The 25,368-nt window shown below is 38.2% G+C and overlaps 1 protein-coding gene across 8 annotated transcripts in view; it reads right to left on the bottom strand.

Moving 5' to 3' along the window:
* The window catches only part of ARVCF (ARVCF delta catenin family member), a 247,023-nt gene extending 223,842 nt beyond the window's left edge, over nucleotides 1-23,181 (bottom strand). For 3 of the 8 annotated variants that reach the window (XM_088064818.1, XM_088064815.1, XM_088064816.1), the window contains exons 1-2: nucleotides 22,476-22,640; nucleotides 8,440-8,507 (exon numbers count right to left, since the gene is read on the bottom strand). Coding sequence is in view for 1 of the 8 variants with exons in the window: in XM_088064823.1 (XP_087920949.1) it covers nucleotides 22,476-22,478 (3 nt within the window). In the remaining 7 variants the exon portion in view is untranslated. Of the gene's footprint in view, nucleotides 1-8,439; nucleotides 8,508-22,475; nucleotides 22,642-22,935 lie in introns of those variants that run through there. The other 5 variants (XM_088064812.1, XM_088064817.1, XM_088064814.1 and 2 more) reach the window with 5 other exon arrangements.
* Nucleotides 23,182-25,368: the final 2,187 nt, after the last annotated feature.

Genomic DNA, 25,368 nt, shown 5'->3' with positions numbered 1-25,368 from the left:
GCAAACCAAGATAGATTTTTATCTACTGTATTTAATACCTGCAGTTTTGAATGAATCATATTAACACTTACCATTTTAGTCACCGACTTTAAAACAGCCTGGTTATTTAATTCACTTTTGATCAACTCCTTCTGACAGAGGATGGGCTTCTATTCATTACTTCATTCATTGCATCAAAATAACTTGCTTATAGAAAGTAAAAACCCAACCCATACGCACTGTTTTCCAGTGCCATCTTCTTCAAATGCCAAAGAACTACATTACATACAGAAATAAAAAGAATTTACTGGATTTTGGACCAAGATGCAAAATGTAATCTCCACACGTTATTATTCAGAAAAAAAAAATAGGTAAAATATTCTTATTCCCTTCATTTTAAATGAACTCTCAGAAAAGCCAGATAACCTTTTCCTATTTAATTGTGGCACACTAGGAAAGAAGCCTTTTGGATCTCTCAGTAAGAACTGTACAGAGAAATAATTCTGTGTTTCAGGCAAAATAGCTGTAGTATTAATCAAGCAGGAAAAAAGCGTGGAAAATAAATTTTAAAAAGAGAATAGTGTTATGCTGTGAGCTGCCTGTTCTCAGAAGTTAATCAGGGTGGGATCAGCTCTCAATGTAACACCCTAGAAGCACCGGATGATGCAGCAATGCTCTCTCCTCATGCATGCTATACAGAAAAAAGGAAGGCAAGAGTTTTCATACTTAAACTGAGCTGCCAGACAGTCCATTAGCCATCAGTAAGTGTGAAAAATTCCATGGCATATCTGTGTCTGCTTGACAAATTCCATTGTGAGTGAAGACCTTTTTTCCACAGGCTCTTAAGTTTGTCTGTAACTCTTTCCTTCCAGCCCAGAAAAATCATGCACACCGAGTACAGGCAGTAGTTTGCTCACTGTGTAAGCTGCCTAACACAGCGTGAGCTTGGCAAGCTCTCCCACATTAGAGAATTCACCTTTGGGTGGGACTAGAGAAAGTAAAGAAATACAGAATGGTATTTTCAAAATCCCATGTGTTTTCTTATTTAGCTTCCTTTGATGTAGCTTTAATAACACCTATATGCTATATTGCAAATGTCACCACTTTCAGTTAAATAAAAAGCTGTTTTAGCCATTTTATAACTCCAGACATATATTCCATCCCTTGCTTCCACCATCATCCAGCTACAGACTTCAAAGCTTTCCAAATTCCTTTCTAGAATTTTCCTTCTGAACATCAAGTATCAATGCTTCTAATGTCTTCTCTTGACTTAAATAACTCTTCCTCAGTCTTTTAGTACTTAAAAACTGGATCTACAATATCTCACCTAGTGCCTTGTCAAGCTTATTATCCAACAATTCTGCTTGACCTGGAAGTCTAATTTTTCCATTAAAATGGCATAAATATTAGCATCTCTTTATCATATGTTTATATAGTAATGGAAATAGTACAAAACTACAATCTCAAATACAAAGCTGGGATTTAATTCAGATCTTATGTAAACTCTAACAAGAAGAATTACTTCCATGATGTTATTTTCAATTAATGTCCTCCTGTGCCACAACAGCATGACTAGCTCTGAATTCCAAACAGCAAGATTGCCATGAAAAGCCAGAGAAGCTCTGTGTCAACTACAAACTCATTAGCAAAGACCATGCTTCTATGTACTTAATACTGTACCACAAGTGTACTCACTGCAATACAGCAGTCCCAAGGTCAAGAGAGGAACCCATTCCACAGAAAATCATTCCAGAAACACACTACAGAACACACTGCAGACATCTTAACCAATGTTTACAGCTTTTAATTACTTGTAGTGGGTAATACAGAACACTATTACAGTATTCCTACCTTTCAGAAAATCTAGACTCTCTCTTAAAGAGAAGAACTGGCAAGTTTTGGCACAGAAAGATCCATTATGTTCAAATTTTACATAGGATTTTTACTCACCTTCAGCTTCAGTGATTGGGAAAGAAACATCAGCCAGTGAAAGACATAAGTCAAAGCATGAGTTGTATATATATTTCCACCTGCTGGCAGAAAGGGTTTACACAGCAGTAGTATGCTTCTACAGTGGTTTAAGTGTGGAATAAATCCAATAAATCAGTTGATTTTTTCTTCAAATTATAAGACTAATACGAAGCAGCATTATCCTTCAACATCACTGGCGCAGAAAAGGTGTTACAGAAAGTCTGCTTTTGATGAGGCCACACACCTCCAGGTCTGGGGGCATAGTATGTCTCACTGATGCTTACTTATTTATGTGTTTTTTAATTAACGACTGAATGCTACCAACATGCACGTCAGCTTCCCAAATCTGTAAGTAATAAGCTTAAATTACTAAATGCAGAAACATGTAATGACAGTGTTAATTAGGTCCAGTACTCAGCAAAGTGTTTTTCAGCTGGATGTTTATTTGAAGTTAAAACATATTCTAAAGCAGCTCCAAGGAATGAACTGTATTTACCACCACTGAGCTGCTACAACATGGAACCAACTGTTCACACTTCTCCAGAACTGATGGTGGAGAACCACGATAAAAGTGCCAAAAAGGTCTCCGTTGTCTATAAATAGCAAGAATGAACTGCTGTTCTCCACTATATCAACAATTAGAGAATTTCCAAGTACAGACACCTCACTCTCAACCTCATTTGGAGACTTTTCCACACCCTTACACCCTGGGCTTTCATGTAGTGCCACTTGGGGTTCATAATCAGTGGTTTTTATCAACTATAGTACCTGAAAGTTTAACCTTCAAGTCCCAAGCTCAAAATTTCATGGAACAGGATAAACTGTACCATCTCTACTGCAGGACTGTTCAAGAGGCATGAAGAGACTGGTTCACTGGTTAGCAAGCACTAACATTCTACAGTCCCTTCAAAAACTTAGCTGGAATGTTGAAATGTCTGCTTTCTCTCCCTTCTGACCTTGATGACATGTGTGACAAGGCTGTTTTCAAACATACTTCTAAACTCAGCTCCATAAAAAAAACTTGAAAGATATTATACTGCGTTAACACATGCTGGAAAGCATCTAATCTTTGTGCTGCCCCCTGTATCTATAAATACCCTGAGAGAATGACATGCAACTATCAAACATACTAACTTCCCCCAAGAATGCTGAAAATTTTCTTTGTCACTAAATGAAGTGTTACATTTTTGTGCCAAAATATCATCCTATACATGTAATATAGAAAAATGTGAAAAAAACCCCAGCAAATATTTTCACAAATGCCTAGTGCCAAGAGAAGAAATGCTCAAAACAAGAAGTACAGCAACCCATTACAACATTATGAAGTCAATCTTCTGTCAGCTGTCAGTTCGGATTCTGTACAGATATCTCTCTTCAGGAGAAGAAACACTTCAGGAAAGCAAAAGAATTACCATACAACAAGCTACAATTTAATTAAAAGAAAGAACATGCTGAAGATAATGTCAACAAAAGGATGCGATAATGATCATTTTAATAAGATAAATATGCCCTCATATCCCCAGTCAAATATGCCCGAGGTCCATCTTGGCAGTGGTAGGGAGCAGTGGCAAGAAACAAAGTTTTCCTTTCTACTGATGTGGGCGATGCTAAAGCTACAACAATTACTGGAATTTCAGTCAGGAAGGAGAGGAGGAACAAGCGATGCTTTAAGCTTCTGAGACAGATCAGGGCATGTTTCCCTTCTGTTCCTGGCTGCATCATTCCAGGAAAACAATCCCTGCCAGAACTCTCATGGGACAACGCATCTCTGCAGTTGTTCATGCGTAACCCTCCAGATGGAGGAAAAATTCAGCTTTAAATCTAAAATGCAAAGGGGACTGTTTTACTGAAGTCCAAATGCTCTCGACTTCAGTATGTAGGTATTTCAGAACCTATCTCAAAATTCAGGGAAGTCATGAGGTTTTTAACAGGAAGATCCTTTATTTAAGTTGTGGAAGATAAAAAAAAAAAAATCACACAAAATTCTTCCTGACAATTTCCAACATGTTTCTACAGCATATTGCAAGTTTTGGAAGACTTGTTCCATGTACATCCCTGTTGAAGCCCAGCACCAATTTATAAACCATAGAAAGCTTTAAGGAAAAAAAAGGAAAAAAAAAAAGTATCAAGGCTTACCATAAGGCATAAGTTTACAAAGTAAGAATAGTACTGAAATGACAAGAAATCAAGGAAGTAGCCCAAAATCAAATAAAATTGCCTGTCCTCTTTTATAAAGTATACTTTTTAACATCTGAAGAAAAAGTTAAAAACATTCACCATGGGATGGTGTAGTAGCTAAACTGGTTGCACTTCAATTCCCTTTGTACCTATTCTGTGAGGCTATGTTTCTGAAGGGAGGCTCACTAAGGAGCAGGTATTGTAACATCTTTCCCAGATAAAGCTTTATATTTTTGTGTTTAATTATTTTCATCATCCAAGTTTCCTCTATCCGTTTGGAAAGGCCTTTAATGGATCTAAATAGAGAAAATTTGTCTAATATTTATGTCTTGTCAATTCTACAGAGATGTTGCTGTAAGAAATGTAAATCAAGATATTGGGTCTTAAAGTTTCGTTCACTGTAGCTTTAATAGACCGTGTCCATCTTACTCCATTTTGCTAGAGATGTCTCCAAGAAGAAGGAATATTAACAAGGCCTACCATAACTCTTGCTATGCAAGTATAGATTAAATTCTAAACTTTTAATCTCCTTATTGGATCCATATGGGGGAATTTGATATAGCACCTGGGAATATGCCAGCAAAGATATGACAGAGGAGTTTCATCGCATGTTTGACCAGAACACAAACACTGGCAGTTAGATCTCATGGATCAGAAGTTACATATTTGTTTTCAATACTAATGTGTTCGAAGAGGTAGAGCTCCATTGATAGGTGTACATTAGCATATTTCCAAATACGTATCCCAAATACAGATTATCAGTCCTTTGAGTCCAGAAAAGCATCCAGGGTTTGAATACTAAAGCATTTCAGATGGAGCAGGTTTTCTCCAAGCCATTAAGCAGAAAGCAGGGCAGCACACACTACTGTATCATACAGACTTCTAAGGCCAACCTTAGCCAGGCAATTCAATGAAATTCTACTTCAGAGAGGTCAAGCATTTTGCTAACATTTAGTAGAAACCCTACAAAAAAAGTCTTCCTGTTTCAGTAATCGGTATTTCAGTAGTTCTGATGCTCATTTAATTTATGAATTAAATTCATACATATTGAACATAAGAATCCAATGTAATTTTTTTTATCTATTCAACACCACCAAAGGTACTACAACGATATGGATAACCATGAAGGCAAAATTAGGACTCAGCAGCAATTCTGGAAGGCTTGTGTGATCATTAACTAAACATAATCATGTAGAGGCAAATTCTCAGGCACACATCACAAAGTCATCAGACTTAGTTTGTAAACCATGTCATGCAGAGACAATAGCAGAACTTCCCATTTGAGATAAACAGACTTGACATCAGATAAACCAGATAAAAATAATTTCCAAGAGCTACAGATGAAAAATCCCTAATTAACTTCTACATATAATGTACACTCTGTGGAGGGGAAATTCCTTTCTAAAATTACTTAGTTAGATTTGTTTGTGCTGCAAATGCTTATAAAACAAAATGCTAACTTTGGATAACTTGAGTATTTGGGTCATATCCTGTGCTTCCCATATGTGACAAAGACTCTTATATGCTCAAGTCTTAATTTAATAAACTTAACTACAGATAATGTTTTTAAAAAATAGCTTACTTGCAAGAAATATCAAGCACATTAAGTAAGAGTTTGATTAATGTACAGTAATCTATCAATTAAGATTAATTCATCACAGTTGATCATTCCAGAAAATATGGTAGAGATGCAAAATAAGCAGCCATAAATCTATGAGCAATGAATTAGGGAAAGAAAATTAATTACAAGGAGAAAAAAGTGTTTCCAACAGCTTAAAAACAGCCATTGTGGATGGCTGAGGTCTGAAATGTGGCAGTCTGAAATACATTTCAAATCAACTGCAAGCAAAAATGATCATTTCAATCGCACAACTACAGTTCTGGAAATGACTGTTTAGATTAATTTCTGAAAAGGCACTTATTTTTCATGTTTCAGTAATCATTTCTAGGCAACCTTCGGCTAGAAACTTTTGTGCCAAATTCACTTGTAATAACATCTTCATAGAGGGGCTTAGAAAAAATCTTATGAAAGTTATTGCACAGCAAACATAGCATCTCATTTTTTGAAATGTTCACCTTTGTAGAAAATAACCTTTTTCTCAAATGATATCTGTGAAAATGCCACTAACAATAAACTTCTTATTAAAAGTTAAGAACTAATACACAGTTTTGAAAACTACATATATTGAGGAGATGACATTTCTTCTCCAATCCAGACTCCCTGTTTACATGACCATTATTACCTGCAAGGATTCATCCTGCAACGCTGCCTGCCCTGTGAGAAGGCACTCAGTCTGTTCAAATCTACTCCCAGAGACAATATAATAAAACACACTGGAGGATATAATCAAAACTGATCTAGATAACCAATTTTTGCGGTGCAATGACTTCCAGAGCTGTAGGCATTAAAAAACCCAATATGCTGGCACAACAGAAATGGTTGCAACTTCTTTCTCTTACTTAGGAAATACCTTGTTTTTCCATAAACACGTAGTACAATAGTTACTTAGTTTACACGTAACCCTATCTAAAGCAGACTATTTTAAGCTTTTTTTGAAAGAAAAGTCTTCACATTCAAACAGTATAATGTTACTCCCACTGAAAGCCACAGAAATGCTACCACTGACCTCAGTGGGAGCAAAAGCAGTTCCAAGTGGCTCAAACTTTCCAGATTTTCCACCACAATGTCTATTGCACAGAAATGCAATTCAATCTCATCATTAAAAGCCACAAACCAATAACCAATCAAAATAAACCTAAAATTGCTTTGTAAGTTAGCAGTCTCAGTCAATGAGTTGCACTTGTAAAGAAAATGACTAGCATTCTTTAGGGCTGACAAGCAATAAATAGAAAGCACCATCATTCTGAAAATGTATGGCTCTCCTGATTAAGGGTGACATAGTCTTTAAAAGAATACAGAGAATACCTCACTTCTGAAACAAGAAATCAGGCTTAGACATGCTCTGTAAAAAAAGCCCTTTGGTAATGATAGGACAGTAAGAACTGTTTCTTCAGAGCAGAAGGAGCTGGAAGAGTGTCAAAGCTGTACATTTCTTTCCTTCACAAATATATGGCAGAATAACAACAGAAACATGTTTGTCATGTCACTACAAACAGCATTTCTTTGATTGCCTGATACCTTTTTACCTAATTTTGAACTAGTAGCAAGGCTGTTTGGTAAGAGGTAACACCTATTCCTGTCACTTTATTCCCTTTCACCCCTACAATAATTTTCCTTTGCTCTAAATACTACAAATTTTACCTTAGGGTGACTATTACAGTGAAAAATCCCCTAAGAAATCTCCCACCTCTTCTATGTTCCTTAGGATATTCAGAAGCCATAGCTTTCAGTTTTGCTTGTACTGTGCAAACTGTATCCGCATCTTTTACCCAAAAATCTACTTTCCCTAAAACAAATTTAAAAGGAGACTAATAAAAAGAAATGAAAGCTTTTAGAAGTTTGAATTATTCAATCCATTTTTATTCATTTAGCAAGTACAGCTGTCCTCTGGTTTTAGTCATTGAAGAGACCAGGTTTTTTTTAATTATGTTCCTTTCTCCCAACGTAAATGACTTTTCCTTGTGTAAGGAAGCTTCTGCTTGGTTAGGTTTCAGGAATGGCTTCTTAGTTGAAGTCATACAAATTCTTTAATTGATTGCTCTTTGCCTATGTTGACTGTGCTGTTCTGCCAAGGGCCCTTCTCTTACAGCAGGGAGGCAGCAAGGCCCACACCCCACCATGCCTGGAGGGAAGTATTGAGCCCAGAACTGTGCAACAGTCCCATGCCACAGATATCTGCACGGAGAGCTAAAAGAACAACCCCAAATGAAATCTGTCTGTCCAGCTGAACACAAAACTGAGGGGCTGAGAAAGGGCAATCGGGAGATGGAAAGTCAGTTCACCTCTTGTCTAAAAGCCAGACAGCAGCAGAACAAAACATCTTGACAAGGTCCATTTACAAAACTTTGGAAGTTTTATTATTAGCTACATTATATGCAGTTGATTATTCTACATTTTGATTATAACAAACATCTGTTTTTATTTGGTGATTTGGTATTCCACACAGGCTAATCCAAACTCTTGCATATTTTAGCCATACTCAGTTCAAAAGTCCTGTTTGAGAGAAAGGTCACTACAGGCTATTACTATAATAAGAATTTAGCCTTTTATCACTTTATTGTTGGCTAACAAATGTCAACTGTGAGACCACTACTGTCCCAGACAATTTTGCTTTCTACATTTCATACACACAAACACATGTAATAATGAAAGAAATAAAAATATATGTAAGAAATTTTGCCAACTCTTACCACCCTTTCAGGCCAGTTGTTAGGCCCCTCCCCTTGTGTTCATAAAGCACAACTCAGTTATGGATACCCTGGAAAACATAAGAGGCAGATCAAACTCTGAGAAAACTCTGTAACTAGCATGACTAAGGGCTCATTGACCTGAGGAATGAGAAACTTCCTATACAGTTCACAGCCCAAACACCTGCCAAAACTGCACTGTTATCCCTAGTTCAAAACAGCTAAAGTCAAGGCTTTCATCAGTCTCTAGTGTTCCTACTTCCCAAAATCAAAGCTTAAGGCTGAAATGTCTATCTGGTTTGAATGCTCTAGTATGTAAAAAAGTTTCTACTGAAAGCTTTGGGTTATAAAATCTAAAAATCATTTGCAATTGGAATAAATATATAAATCAATAAATGCCCAAGTGTAGCTATAGCACCACAGTGCCAAAGCACCACTGCCCAATGACCCTTCTACTGCTGGCTACACTGGATTTCTAGGACAGTCACACTGACACGGAGGGGTTTACAGCAGTGATTTAAATAGTGATTCTCACAAATAATTAGGGTTGTTTTGTTGGGGGGAGTTACTGTTATGGATTAAGAGTGCTCACCCACAAGGCCTCACCTGAACCCACTAACACCAGACAAAACTAACACTCAGATCCACCAAGGATGTATGTGAACTCAGTGGGAAAAACAGCTTCTTATATCTAAGAAACTGATTATTAAGTGAGCTAAAAAATATGAACACAACTAGCTTATGAAGAAAGACTTTGGGGTTTGTCCCCCCATTCTTGCAAACAAGTTAAAATTTGGCTGTCTCCCAAAATCTGTATCTTCTCCCCAGGTGTCATCCTTCCACAGTAAATTTTATGTTTAATTTCATAATTTACAAGTTGTAAGACAACACTATGTTTCAATACAGTAATTCCAGGGCTTTTACGATGACACAATGAAAATCTAGCTAATTACTAACAGGATGTTTTATCTTCAACACTGGTAACTAAATGCTTTTAAGTGCTGCAGAACAAAAGAGAAACCACATCACAAACACAAAACACACAAGCAAGTAGAGTACATACACGGAAATTCAGTTTGTCAAAAAATAAAACTCATTAAAAGGGTCACATTGTTCCAGAAACAGCACTCAGGGAGATTGTCTAATCATAAAAAATGTGCTGAATCAGAACAAATCCAACCTCAGGCAAGAATTTTCCTCAAAAGTTTAATTTTTATTAGCAATTCAGACTTTGCCTGATGAGCAATTCAATTCAGAGGTCAGAAGCAAAATCTTACCAATGCTTGCCCTTTTAAAAAAATTTTTCTAAAGAAAAAAAATGAACACAATTTCCTCAAAACCAAAAGAAACACAGTTATAATAATAATAATCAGAAATAATATTAAACAGACATCAGCAGGATGATAGTAGATATTCAAAAAATGCCACTAGTAGCTTGATAAAAATTTCAAACATAGAAACAAATTCTAAGCTGCACTTCTAAAATCCTTTTTAATTGAATATGTCAATCCTGTATAAGCCATTTTAAAAGCTTCTACTCTCAAAACAAGTGGAAAATTATGGCCTGTTTTAAAAAAAGTAAATAATCAGTGATTTTCTTAATGATGATGTAAGAAAAACAGAAGCTGACAGTAAGCTAATTTAATGTAAGTTTTCAATAAATCAAGGTATCACTTGATTTTGAGCTACAAATCTGGATACCCTTCTACCTACACATGCCTGTAAGACCTAAGAAGAGTTCAGGAAGAAATTATAATCCATAACTTACATTTATGTATAACTTTTTCTCTTTTATGAGCAACTTTGCACAAAAAAGTGTGTTTGACATTCTGGTAATTTACATTTGATTAAAAATTCATCTCTTTCCAGCACATGAAGATGCTCATGGGAAGAGAAATTCAAGTGTACCGTAAAAATTTTTGATGAGCACAATCACCTAAAGTTAAAACAGATCTCTACCTTTTTGCACTGTCATATTCTTAACATTGCAAGGGATGTGCATTCAGTGTGATTTTGGGTATCTCTGTACACTACAGCTGAGTAAAACATTAGTTAAGTCAAGCAGCGGAGCAAGAGAACAAGCTTTCCAGCCTTCACTCGTAACCTTGTTTAAAAAGTTCAGTCTGCCAAACTCCAGGTCCCGCAAGGTCTGAATTTCTTAGGAACCAAGCCAACCTTGAAACTACTGTAGTAGTACAAGTTGAGCTGTATTTTGAACTTAAATTAGTATCATGGCTTAACACAAAACAGTAAGCAGAGTCTGTCATGAGTTTGAGCAAGCTTCATTCTGCCAGACGAAAACTAACGATTCTGCACTCTGACTGCAGGAAGGAGCCTCGTAATACTTTTTTATAAATATTCAATAGACCTGCCATGGCAGCAGCTCCAAACAAGAGTGAAGGGTGAAGGTCTCTTAAAGAGCAGCTTTAAGCATAACGCAGCCAATTCTGACTGGAACCTTATGCTGAACCAACGCCAGCTGACAAGGGCATGACCTTCTATTGATGCTGAAAATGATGACTTGGTTCAAAAATTGTTTTGTTTTGCTGCCACAAATTTAACAGCTCAGGCTTTGTCCCCATGAGATGAGTAAAACATGCTCATTAGGTAACCTGCTTCCAGAGAGACAGGATTTTAAACAAAGGCTAAGCACCTTTATTTTAATAATACAAATATGTCTTCAAGGTGCTTTAATGCAGACCGGTTGTTGAGGTGCAAACTGAGCACAGCTCTCCCAGTCCCACAACTGCCACAGGACATGTTCTCCACAGGAACATTGCTCTGATGGAAGGTCCAGGTAACTTCCAACCACGCTACTTGTGTAACATGAAGTATGGCCACAAAAGCACTGAGCAGACATACATCTCAATACACCACCACAGCAATTCTGAGTCTCTTCAAAAATGTGCACAAAGAAAAGGAAATAATTTTCACTTTGTTTATCCAGTCTAGCAGGCAGGACAATTATGAATTATTTTACTAACTTCTTTCAGCTTGTCCAAAATATTTACTGCACATTGTTTTCATCTTCCTAGTTACAGACATGCCAATGTCAGACAATATCTGTTACAATCAACTTGGATTTGCTATTCCTACCAGCTGTCTTAAGTCTAACCAATAAAGAAATATTGAACAAAGAAGGGATAAGAGTATCCAAATGTGACAAAGATAAGCAGGCAGTTATTTCTTACTCTGAATGCAGTAACAAGAATTTCAGAGGCCAAAATATTCCAGCTGAGCTAACTATGGCTTCCTGCTGCTGTTACCAACATGGTACTGTAGAAAAGTAATTGCAATTATTACTCACAAAGTACAAAACAGAAGCAAACAAAACAATGGAAGAAACATATATCTCCTGGCAAAAACAAAACTCATTAGAAGATTATGTTCAATGTAAGCCAATATGCTTTGTAGCCAGCTGTATAAAGTGGTAGAGGAAGCTTTGAATTCGAATACACATCTTAAAATTCTTTATTGCACTAACAGCAGAAGTTTGACCTTAAATGTTAATTTAAATAGATACAACCAAGTTGGTTAAAAAACACAAAGTGTGGTCTCATAAATGCAGCTGCTCATTATGGTGCCCTCAGACCTGCAGCCTGACTCGGCTCTGTCTATCCAGCTCCCTCTCCTCAGCCAGCACAGGCAAGGGGAGATCCATTGATGATGCTTTATCCCCACTGGCGAGAAACATAAAGGGAGATTGTTTTGCAACCCTGGGACTACTTTCTGGTTTTTTCACAGGAGATACAGAACAGCTGAGATTGGAAATACCCTTGGATATCACCTGGCAACTCTCCTGCTCAAAGCAGAGTCAATTTCAGCAAGTTGCTCAGGATCTTTTCCAGTCAGGTTTCAAAAATCTCCAGGAACATGATCCCTGCAATCTCTGGCCAACTTGCTCCAGCATTCAGTTCACACTTAATAGCAAATTTTGCCTCAGTTTTTGATTGAAGACTCCTCCACTTTACACCTGTCAGCATATGATGCTGTGCTGCCTGTTGTAATACTCTTGATCAGCACAAGCTGCTTAAATCAATGAGCTCCAAAAATGACAATGAGATGTATAACCATGAAATTTATTGACCGTGCCTGCATGCATTAGTAATTACACAGTATGGCCTCTGGGCCCAATAATGCAGAGAGCTGGATTCCTTCATCTTCCAATGACTGCTCTAAATTCTCCAGTCACACAAGGACACACGAAACAAACACTTTTTTTAGTCCTAGATATTACATCTACTTGAAACCAGTTGGATTTTGTCTTGTACATACTCAGTAAGTTTCCCTCAATTTCATAGTATCAAAGGTATTTTAAATAGTCAGTTTCTCAGATAATCTACTATTAATATTCCTTGCCTCAAAAAATGTGTTCAAAAACCAGTTATTCTGAGGGGGATCTGTGAGAAACTCGTATGAACTCAATGCTCTTGAGATTTCTATCAGAAATTGGTCACTTGATTTCATGTGAAATAACAAGCATGCACAAGCATATTTTTTGTTCTCTATTACAAAAGTCTCAAGTGACATTTGCTGTAAGAAGGACAATGGTAACAGCCAGTGAAATGTCAAAGGTTTCCCAAGGAGAAGACAATTCTGTTCATACTTCCATTCTTAAAGCACTTAAGTAATTCAGGTGTACCCAGTCAAACCACACCTGGGTGAAGAAGAGGGAAATAAATATCAGTGTTAATCACTAATATTAAAATTGTGAAATTGTTGCATTTGTGCATAATGTCTTTCTCATTTTATATCTGCTAGAAGAAAAAGTCTTGAGAGATTTTTTCCCAACAGACTTTTCAAACTTGCTGTAAAGGTTTTGTATCAGTGCAGCTACTGAAGTCTCTTATTTTAGAGTACAAGACTGATAATTAAGTCAGCCTATTTCAGGGTCTTCCCCCTCCCCCGGCTTCTTCATTACAGCTATTTTCATTCTGGACTCTCCACACACTCTGTGCACCTGTAATCTGTATCTACATTGTATTAGTAGGATCCTCCTAATTAGATTTAATTTCTTCAAGTGAGGAAAAAAGTGACATGCTAAGCCTGCCAGTTCTTTGAAGAATGTCCTAGAAGGTCAAACGGTGTGTATATAAGGGATGTGATCCATTTGACACAATGGAGATAAGGCTGATAAACATTTCAGATGCCTTCAGTAATGAAAAGCAAAGTAGCTGGTATTGATTCCATTCACATCAATCTCAAAACGGTAAACAAAATAGTTATATCCTCTGTATAGCTGTCTCCTGAGTACATGCAGATATACTTAACAGATTACAGACAGAAGACAGCTCATTTAAATCAGAAACTATGTGAAATTCTAGTTTTCTTAGCTGAACTACTATGTAGACATTAAAGCTTCTGAAATCTCTACATGCCTTATCTCTACATATTTAACCAAAATCAGAAACTGTGAGATCAGTACTTTTCCTACAGATGATGACTCCACAGTTTGTCTATTTCTGAAACAATAGAAATACATGTATTACTGGTTTTGAAGCTTTTACAGATCTAAAATATGCTGTTTTAGCACATTAAAGAAAAATAAATTATAAAATTTTAAAATATCACTCTCTCCTGTGTGAGATCAGCTGCTTCCCCCTAGACTTCAATCTCTCCATAAGAAATAGCTGTGCTTATCCGGTAATTCTTACTTTCCCTGTTTTTGTGGTACCATGACAAACTATACCCTGCATTACTTTAACTAATCAAGGGCTAAAAGGCTTCTCTCTCAGGCCTTGTTTTCTGCATCATAGGTGGAATCACACAGTTCAATCCCATATACACCAAATCCCTGCCTGGCAGCCTCCTCTTACCAACTGCATTACTGCGACAGACACATCTGCATTTGGCACCTGTTAAGTTCTTTCACTACCAGGATCTGTAGCCAATTTCTTCGGCTAAACTCAGCAGTATTTACTCATTGCACAGGTAGTAAGCCTGTAGTATAAAAAATTAAAATCTATAATAATCCAATGCATGGTCTTGTTTATGCTTAATTATAGGACTTCTCTCAGCCAATTCTTTGTTTTCTAGAGGTAATACTACACATAGAACAGCTACGGCATTTTAACATGAGTCAGTGTAGTTCTTGAAATAGTGATACATAAAATGAGGTAAAAAATTACAGAATCTGTACCTTTGGTTTCCATAAAAAGGAGATTTCTCTGCACTTGGTTCCCCTACCTTGGTTATATCTTTAATGAATTTCAGAGCATTTAACTTGTGAAATGTTCAAGATCTTCCTAATCCCTTGTGGCACAGAGAATGACCTTCTACTTCTTTCTATATTCAGATGCAAAGCACATTTTTCATTCAGGTCATATAAATGGTTAATCCAAAAGAAAGGGAGTGAATACAAGGTCAAAACAATATGGGAAAGTAAAACACCTTGTAGGGCAGAGTTTAAGACACTGACAGTTCTCTTGGCTAATATTAAGGTTACCAACATCACCCTCCTACAGAGAGGGAAATGAGAAGAATTTGCTAAATATAGCTAGAACTGGTTGGAAGGATGCCTATCCTTATTTGTGCATTCATCTGTTTAATTGCGGGCAATATAGTCCACTAGACAGCCTGAAGCAAGTGTGAATGTTCAATATTCTCTGAATTACACAACCTCAACCGGAGATTGGACTTAATTACACAGTTTACATCAGTATAAATGGAAACTTTGTATTTTGAAACTCTCCACACCTGTATGTCCCTCAATTATTTTCTCAGGTTTTGGGAATGTACTAAATGCCTTCAAAACTGTGCAGTTTTAAACAAGGATGGTGAGCAAGGCCATGGAATTCTTGTGTTTATTGTGTGACTGTCTTTCAAATCCAAATGTATACAAATGCTCACATATGCTGACAACAAAAATCAAGTTTTATGCTCTCTTTGAAGTTTCTTTGAGCTTCTTTAAATTTGGTAGTCTGTGGAGATTGACATATTTGTTAAATTGATCTCTAAGTGCATTTCTAAAATAGTTGCAAAAAATATACATGGAATACATCTTACCAAATTAACCCACCTTTATTTGAAAATAAAGCTGTAACAACCACACAAACCTGAAACAAATAAGTCAAGGAAGTTTATACACCTGTGATCTAAGCTTTCAAAGGGATTCCTAAATCCTTTGTTTTAGTGACAATATTGTAAAGAAATATAATAGAATTAAACAGGCAGTAAGTGCCTAAATCCTTTTAAGAGTTTGTGCCTAAATTCCTAACAGATCACTGTATGTCTCAGCTAAGGTATTTATTTATATATATGAGATTCTCTCATGTTCCTTTTATATATATAACAAGCTTCAGTTCTGTTTAACATGAGTTCTTCAGAACCTTAAATACTAAGGTTCCTAAAAATCAGAGTCATCATACTGCTTTCCTGCTTCTATAACAGTAGAAAGTGCTTTGTGGCATCATAAAAGAAATGACATGGTTGTTTCCTTGAGATGAGCATGGGTTGGGATTCAGAAACCCCACCATCAGCATAGTAAATACTCTATAAAAGCTGAAGACTGATTCTCACTTGCAGGAACATTCCACCAATTAAATACAGGAGAAAAAATGTGGTAACCTACAGAGGTTTCAAACTTATGGATTGTACAATTCAATAATCTTCCATCGTCACACCATATTAAAAGCAGCACCTTGCCCTCCACCTCTAAAATACTGCTTTAGGAGAGGGAACACAGTTTTGATTTCCATTATCCTGCAGCCTGCAGCAAGGAAGTGCCTTGGTCCTGAATCAGAACCCACAGGAATTTAGCAAGTGCTATTTCTGCTTGTAGTAAAATCTTCAATATGTAATTTACATCTTGATATGTCATCATTTCTTGGTATTTAACTTAGTAACAGCTTCTCTAAAGTAGAGATTTTATTGTATAAATTATGGAAGTAGCAGACTGGGTATAGTAGAGACAGCATAAATTTCTGAATCAATACAAAATATGTCCCCAGTAGTAGTTGTTATTCTATGCAGGTATGTTATTGATTACAGTCATAATGGTCTCACTTTAGCTGCCATCAATAACTCACTACTTGTATTGTCACACTGAATTAAAAAAGAAACAGTCTAAAAATATGAGGAGAAGTTATACCAGCATGGCATGACCCAGCCTGTGGTGCAAAGAAGCAAACACTGCCAGTTTAAGTTAGGATTTGTATCTGAGACTTCACTTGACATTACAGTGATAAAGTCAAATGAGATCCTTATTCAGGACAAAAGAGTATGTGTCTTAAACATTTCAGAAAACTTCTAACTTTATGGATCCTGCATACAGTAACAGTTTTTAATACCTTGGGACCACTAGAATACATGTACTATTATGCAAAACTGAAACAAAGTTTCATGAGTGGTTATTGACATTTTACTGAGGAACAAGACTAAAGCTTTCTTGCATCACATTATTAATTGTAGAAGGAATGTTAGATTATTTCAGTTTTATTAATTCCTAATTTTGGAAGACAGTCTCCATAAAATACCCATATTTGCCACTCAGCAGAGAGATGCTCACTAAGTGCCCGTTACAAGACTTCATTCAACTTCACAGACTGGATCAGTCTCCAGGGAAGTCTGTCTGTATCTACTGTTTTAATCCACAGACAGAAGTGGATGCCCTTTCTGAATCAGACATTTAATTGACATGCCTAAAGTTATTGTAGCTACCCCAACTTAAGTGTCACATCTGAGATTCCCCTTCCCCAAGATCCTTGGAACTTTATCAACCATATTCTAAGTCACTCTGCAATTTGCTTTCCTCTGGGCAATCTCTGCAAGCTTTGCTACTCTGCATACTATTAAAAAGATCATCATTTGCTCTTCTAAGACCTGCAAAAATTAGACTATCTAATATCATTATATACATTTGGCTCTCATCAAGCTGTGAATCCAGTAGCCATGGACACTGTTGATAGTGAAACGTCGCAATACAGTTCCTCACTAACAGGACAATCCACTAAAAAAGTCTGTGCCATCACTTCTGTCACTGTTCTGAATAAGAGTTACTTAAAATTTTATCACTACATAACCCAAATTAAACAGAGAACATTTACTGTAATGAGAAGGTTCAATGGAGTTATTCCATCATCAGAGCAGATGAAGAAGAGGCTGTTAAATTACTGGAAACAGTAGGTCTAGTTTCACTAACTTTACATTGCAATGAATGTAGATCAGCTAATAAAAGACTTTTTCACACAGGAACAAGTTAAGGCAACATTTTTCTGTAAAAAAAAACAACCCATGATCATTTCTTTTATGAGAGCACAAGTAAGAATGGAAGGTAACTAAGCTTAGGGCAGAAAAAAGGTATTTGTGATACACAAAGCCCAGGTCCTGTAAAGCTACTGCTCAGCATCTCAGTCTGTATCACTGCACCTGTAAGAATTCTTACACACATTACTTCATCAGGTAATTCCAACTACATCCAACCAGAATATAGGTCTTGGTATCAACCCCTGAAAAGTCCACTCTCAAGGATAACAGTGTAAAGGAGCACTGATGCCTAATTCTAGACTCCAAATTACTAGATTCTGAAAGAAATAAGGAAAATTTGAGTTTACCATAACATCAAAATGTCAGGACTTACCTCAAAATGATTTACTCACTTCTTCCCTCTTGCTTGCAATGCTTAAGCTGTAATTCTTCAATAATGCATTTCAGAAGACAGTAAATGCTTCACAATTCTTAAATAAACCATAAGCAGCTAAACAGTACCTATTCTGGAAGACAAAGGCCTGTTGCTAAGGCACTAGACTTCAAGTTTCCAATGGCTTATGACAGCAGTAACAAGGCAAACAAAGTAAGTAATAAAAATGAAATTGTGAAAAATACCTTGACAGTGTCCTTTTAATTTTCAGCTAACTTGAGGTGTCACGTAAGCACTGAAGCAGCAAAGAGGTGATACTGCTTAGATAGCAAAATCTCAATTCCTCCCCGACCTACAAATCAGAAGCTAATAGATTAATGGTGCACTGGTGTATATCTGCACAGTATCTCATGGAAACCCTGTCACAGCTTCTGAAACAAAATGCATGTGCTCTGAGATACAGAAAAAGCATAACTATAAATAACATCAACTGAAGCATGCACAGAAGATTTTGACAACCCAGTCAAGGACCTTATGGAACAAAAATCCCAAATTGTCTAAGAAAGCCATCATATCTGAAGAGAAGAAGCATACTGCACGTAGCTCAGGAACAGAAAGGTCTTCCCAATGCAACATAAACTGGAGAGCGAGACAGAGGCACAACCCTGATCATATGTTCTCAATGGATCTCAGTACCTTGTAATACTGCCAGCAGCAGCATCACCACTATGCAAGTGGTGGATGAGAATCCCCTTCTTGGACCACTTGGTCTGGAATCTTTGATCTAAATATTACAGTTTTACTTTTTCTAAATACATGGACAAAATATAAATTTTACTATAGTCAAAAATCACTCAACTTATCTCATGGTAATTAACCTAAGTTGATAATAGAGCATTAAGACTTGCAGATTCAGACCAAGATACCTTCCAGAGAGATGATTATCTAGATGGAAGAAAAATCATGTAACTACAAAGCAAAATATATATAAAAGTATGTATATATGTACTCATATAAATGCAGCGTCAATTTTTACAGAACTTGATAAAGTAACCTGTTAAAAAAAAATGAAGCTGGTCACTTCAAGGGTATAATGCTGCCTTAGTTAAGATTCATTATTTTCGGAAAGACGCATTCGTTCCAACAATGGTAAGCTCCCAGTAATGACAACACCGTAAGAAAATAAATGTTCTTTGCAGGAATGAGGAATAACTAGCTATGAGCTTCATTAACTAAATCAAAGCATTCTCTACAAAAGGCTAAAATATTTAAAAATGCCACCCATATGTACATTCCTACTGGGTATCTTATACATTTTTTATCTGTAAGATTAACTGGTATTCCAAGAAGAGCATTTCTTTTGGTGGGTCAAAATGTCAGACTACCCTTAAATAGCGGTAATCAATGAGTCTCATCAGGACTCCAGAATATTAATTTTGCTTGATCATTGTAAATAAATTAATGATGAGTAATAGATATTGTCCACTTACTATTAAATGATTAGCCATTTACAGACAACACACCAAATGCCACTTGAAATTATGCCAGAGAGTTGACTGTCAGGCTTTCAAAAGATTGAGTATTAGTAAATTAAGCTGTCTGTTCTTAGAATGTTGCACAAAACCAGTCACAAAAAGAACTGGATTCACTAGCATAAGCTATTTCTCTTACATACCATTTTAAACAAAAGTGACCTAAGCTAATGGAGAAAATGTAGACTCCTAGAACCTCAGTAGGCTGCACCAGAAGTAGCTTTTCAGTTTGTTTTGAACTGTGCAATGCAAAGGTAGGAGTGAAAAGACAAACAGGGAAGAAAACACTTGCACCACAGGTTTTTGTGGTTGGCTTTGTTTTACAGAAGTTAGCTGAAGAAAATAAAAGCCACTTCATTATCTATCATTGCTTCTTTTCTCAGATGCTCAGGTGGTTACCTGCCTTGCTTCAGCTCACAGGTACACCACATCCTACCTGAAATTTAAGAAAATCTCCCTGTTCTTATTTTAATGCTTAAAGCCATGATACCACTAATGCCTTTCTCTGAAGAAAATATGTTTGTCAAGTTACATGTATACTCTAAATGTCTTGCATTATGGAAAGAACACATTTTCTAGAAATAGGTGGATTTTGATCTTAAAAATCTCATTGCTGATTTCCAGGAGAGACACATTAAGTCTGGATAAGGTAACTGCATGCAACACATGTGAAATTCCTTCCCTATCCATATTGGTGTAACAACAGAGTTGGCCTTTTACTCCTTATTCTGCAGACAGACAAGAAAGTAAAAAATTTGACATAACTGCTTTGAAGGTAACTGTGATGACTATTAGAATGCCCCCACACCTGACAGAACAGTGTCATACTCTGGTTAAACTGGAAAGACATAAGCCAAATGTAAAATCACACTTAGCTGCTACAGCATTTGTTTACAATGTCTGTGATGTCAATGTCAATGATTTATACTCACACAATAAAATATTAAGAGCAACAAACTATAAACCTGGTAGCACAAGAATTCTAACAGGTTTTCCTTGCAGTGTGTCAATTCTGACACTACCCAAGATCCACCAAAAGCACTGCAGATATAATGTGTTGCATTACATAAAATCAAGTACAGAAGCTTAGTTTTATATAACTGTAATATGCATACAGATGGTCTTCAGGACAAGATATCTAATCTAAATTACAGTTTGTACAAAATTTGAAGTATAAGCAAAAGGCAGGAATTTTGCCATTTCTAGTACAGTGTTCTAACCCAATAAAATTGGAAACTCCCTCTATTTGTAGCTCTTATTGGTTCTTGTAATATTACAAACTTTCTGACACTGAAATCAGTTGCAGAGATACTGAATTAATAGATGACATTCAAGAAAAATAATCCTTTTTCTTCAATTTTAGCTAAATAGTAGGTCAAAACTATTGTTATATTAATTGAAATGCAGTTATTTATGTTGACAGCAACTGTGGCATAAGAATAAAATAACAAAAGTCCACTTTTAAAGATCACCCATGACAAATAAAATACAATCTATTATTTCTGAACAATACACAAGGATAAACCATGCAGAGAAACTATGCAGCCAAACTATTGTTCTTACAAACCTTGCCTTCTTAATGCATTCCTTTAGCCAAGCAATGGGAAGATAAACCCACTTGCCTAATGAAGCATGTAATTTAAGTATTTCAGACAAGAATTGACAGCATGCTGCTTAAAATAAATTTAAGAACCATCCATCCAAATACCTTCCAGGATGAAGACCCCAGCACGGTTCACAACTTATTTTTCCTATACAAACTCCAAACTCTCCAGCCCCTGCAGTTACTTTAGTCACTGTGCATACCCTGTATTACTTTACTACAACAAACCTTTTCTTTTTCCATGGGAGATTTAAAACAAGGCTGCATTTTTTTCTCTTTTACAGTGCCTTGCAACATTTCTAAAATCACTAAAATTTCAGATTTTACTAATGCACCATGCAGTCCTGCACAGTTTTGTAAACAAAATATGTCTAAATTTATGGAGCCATAAAGGACTGGTGTATTCTGCAGATTGCAGTACCCTATCAAGAGGAAGTTGCAATCAGCCAATGTCAATATTCTCTCATTTAGAAGCAGGATTTTTTAACCATAATGCATTCCCATTAATACAAATAAGCAGGGCTGTTTCCCGCCTCCCCCCCGCAAAGTTGTGTTTAGGGTTTAAGCTATTGGTACGATAACAGGTCTTCACTTGATAAAAAAAAATCTGTTTAGGGTTGGTTTTTAACATGCTATGAATCACGTTTTCAATTGTGACCTACCTAAAGGCACAACAGCGTAACAAGCAAAGTGCATGTTTTAAAAATTCCCCCTTTCACATACACAAACAAGAGCCTACATGAAAAAAAAAAAAAGAAAAAAGGCAAGAAAGACAGTCTTTACTATTTCATATGCACTAGAAGTGAACATTTTAACGAGTTTTTCAACTTCTACAAACGTCAGATTTTAACCGTGGACCTCAATACTGCAGGGAAAGCGCAAATTAAAATATAACCCCTAATTCTGGCTTTTAACTCTGTAATGGGTGTCGCGTGTGTGAAAAAATAGGTTAGTTTTGTCTGGTCTTTGCTACAAAGAGACTCATCTCCTATGCATGCCACAAATAACCTGAGCAATGACTTCCCTCCATGACACGAGCTGCCCATCATATTGCAGGATTATTACAATGTTGGTTTGTTTAGGGGTTGCTTGTGTGTGTGGCTTGCGTATGTAATTCAGGCATTCGCAAACATCAACTCCTCGTTGCGCATCTCACAATAAACTGATGAACGCTGTTAAACCTGAACCAGCAACCTTTAGCAAACAAAGAAGTCTAGCCCGGAATCGTGATGCAAAATCACCCCAAAACGTACTACACCCTGCAAGAACCCCACAGAAAATAGCCCGGCAACCTCATTCATTCCCCACAGCCCAGCGATCTGCTCACCATCTCCGTCTTATTTCTCTGTCCTCAGCTTATTTTCCTTGCTCCTACTGGTTTCAAGAAGGCGGCGTACAAAAAAAGGAAAATGCTAAAAAAAAATTAAAATAAAAAGGGGAAACCCCCCAACTCTTCAATAAACCGCTCGGCAGCCGCTGGGCAGCATGTCAGCCCCTTGTCTTCCTCTCCCGCTCCCCGCGCAGGAGCCGCTCCCGCCGTGCCCGCCCCGCGGGTGCCCGTCCGTCCCCCGCGCGTTCCCCGGGAGAGCGCCCGGGCTGCACCAGCTCCTCCCGCCTGCTCACCCACCGAGGCAGCCGAGTAGTCGGAGCCGAGCTGATTTTCCCCTCCCACCTCCACATTCCTATTTACAAAGGGTATCCAAGACCATCTTTATCCAACGGAGGGGGGAGGTGGGGGAAGAAGGAGGGGAGGTGGAAGTACTAATTAACCCTTTTCTTGCATTTACCTTTTCTACTGTGATTTTTGGAGCACACAGGGGAATTCCCCTTCTCTACAAAGCACATGGGCTCGTTGCCATCGGGCTCGCGGCGTCCCCACTCCCGCACCCCGGCTTGGCGGCGGACGGTGCTCCTGGCGGCCCCAAGGCCGCTCCAGAAAAAAGGTCCAAGGACACGGCTGGAAAACGCGCGCCCTCCCCAAACTATTGCTCGGAAAACAACCGGAGCGGCCCACGGGGACACGGGAGTGCATTGCCTGGACAGTGCATGATGCCACTGCCCGCCCACCTCTTTTTTTTATTTATTTTTTTTTCCCAAGCAGGGCACATTCCTCAACACTCGTACCTAAGAGCAAAAGCGCGGGAGGCGTGAGGGGAGGCGTGAGGGACCGCGCGCCACGCCCGCGCCGCCGCCACGCGCCCGCGCCCGCCTGCGGCCGCACGCGAACCGACGCGCGCCTCCCGCACCGCGAATTTTCCCATTGGGCGGCGCCGCTGCCATCGCGCCCGGCAACCGGAGCGCCATTGGCGCGGCCCCGCCCCGCCGCCGCGCGCTGCCGGCCGCGCCGCGCGCCATTGGCCCGAGGGTCTGTCCGTCACAGCGCGGCGGCCCCGCCCCCGCGGGCGGCGGGAGGGGCCGGAGGAGCGGCCGCAGCTCCAGGCGGGAGCCGGGCCGCGCTGCCTGCCCGGGAGAGCGGGGCGCTGGCGGAGTGCGCTCGGCAGGAGCGGCAGGGAACGTTCTGTCACCTCCTTGCCTGGCTACGCGCCCCTGCCCCGCTGTGCGGCTGGAGGGTTGCTGCGCTCGGGAATGAACGCAGCTTTCACAGCTGCTCGCCCGGAGGTTGCGGGCCCAGCTGGTGGCTGAAACGCTGTGGCAGAGGGCCTGTCAGGTGCATTGCAGCCAGGTAATGCTGGCACGCGATCCACATGGACTTGTCTAACTTGACCTTCTCGGCGTTTGCAGATAGCGCTGCCATCGGCACCTCTCAGCTTTGTCTTTGGTAATCTGAATAGCCTGAAGTTCCTACGCCCTTATTTTATGTCGTGGTATCCCCACCATTAATATTCCTCCTTTTCTGTTATGTTCTTCACTCTCTGTGTTTTTCCTCCCTAACCATGGGTGGCAGAAATGGTTCAGCGTTCCACTGTCACTTTGCTGTGGACAAAGACTGTCACTCCCCTGTCTCCCCTATATATTCTGTACTTTATACAGTAAACGGTTAGAGTAGTCCAGTTTACCACAGTATTACCCTGAGATCATAGTGAAATAGTAACAACTAAATTATTTTTGAGGTACTTTCTGCCATGCTAGCCCCATCCCTGCATTTTTTATTTCCAGATGAATTTCCTTGTGTTTTATGATAGCGGAAATTCAGCTTACTGGACTGGATGCCTTATTGGGCACATCAGATTATTTTGTAACCAGTTGTGAATTATCCACTCATTTATTAGGCTACAAAATTTACTAATAAATATCTTGCATCATCAAGACAAATGATAGAGATATCAAACTAAATCAGAGCAAGAACTGATCTCTAGAAAACTGTCAGGGTCCCTGGTGTCTCCTCTTAAAAGCTGCTTCTTGGACCTCTCAGGGAAAATATACTTAATCTGTCTAAGGTGTACTTTATGCATTCCAAATAAAGTGCAGTCCAGCCCTCAAAGAACACTCTTATAAACAAATGTCAGGACAATTTCTCTTTTTGAAACCAACTCAGCACAATTCTACAAGCCTTTCATTAAGCTTCTGCTTGCATTTTAGCTTTCTCCCACAAAGGTTCTGCCCTGACAATACCACTCTCTTAAACTGGATACAGGATCAGCCTGCTTGGGATCAGTCTACTCAAGTTTGACAAACATAGGAGCTATACACTGATTCCCAAGGATAGGGTCTAGAAGGGGCAACAATAACCAAGCTGGTTTAGGCAGAACAAAAGGTAGATGCAAGAATAAAAGAAAGAGTCAGAATGGCCATCAAATCAGTATTCACAAATTCTTGCAGTGGACTCATTTTGTGCATCCTCCTGAAAGGCTTTTTAAATTATTCTGAACTTATTCTTACTTCTCATATGTATTAAAAATAGAAAAAAAAAAACCAGTAAAAAACACCATTAAGTTTTAAGCCTATGGATACTTTTTTCTTCACATAGACATGACTGCTGCAGGTATGTAGATTATCACCTGAATATTTTAAATGGGTATCAAGCACAGAAGCTAAATAATCTTTGGTCACAGTGATGAGTCAATACTTTGAGACTCAGAGTGCCAAAAACCAATACATTTAATGTGCATGCATTTTACTAATTTCAGTGGAACAGAGATTTGTATAATTTGTCTATTTAGTCATCAGATAACTGCTTTAAATAACAACTCTGAACCTGAAAGCATAAATACATTCTAGGTTTATATGTCTCAAGGTAATAACTGCAATATATTGCTGTG

Source organism: Pseudopodoces humilis, chromosome 20 (genome assembly GCF_049639895.1).
Source record: "Pseudopodoces humilis isolate 2021_Gansu_Grassland_sample_001 chromosome 20, ASM4963989v1, whole genome shotgun sequence".
NCBI classification, from domain to species: domain Eukaryota; kingdom Metazoa; phylum Chordata; class Aves; order Passeriformes; family Paridae; genus Pseudopodoces; species Pseudopodoces humilis.
The sequence above is the reverse complement of the archived record's forward strand: the minus strand, read 5'-3'. Positions and strand labels throughout refer to the sequence as shown.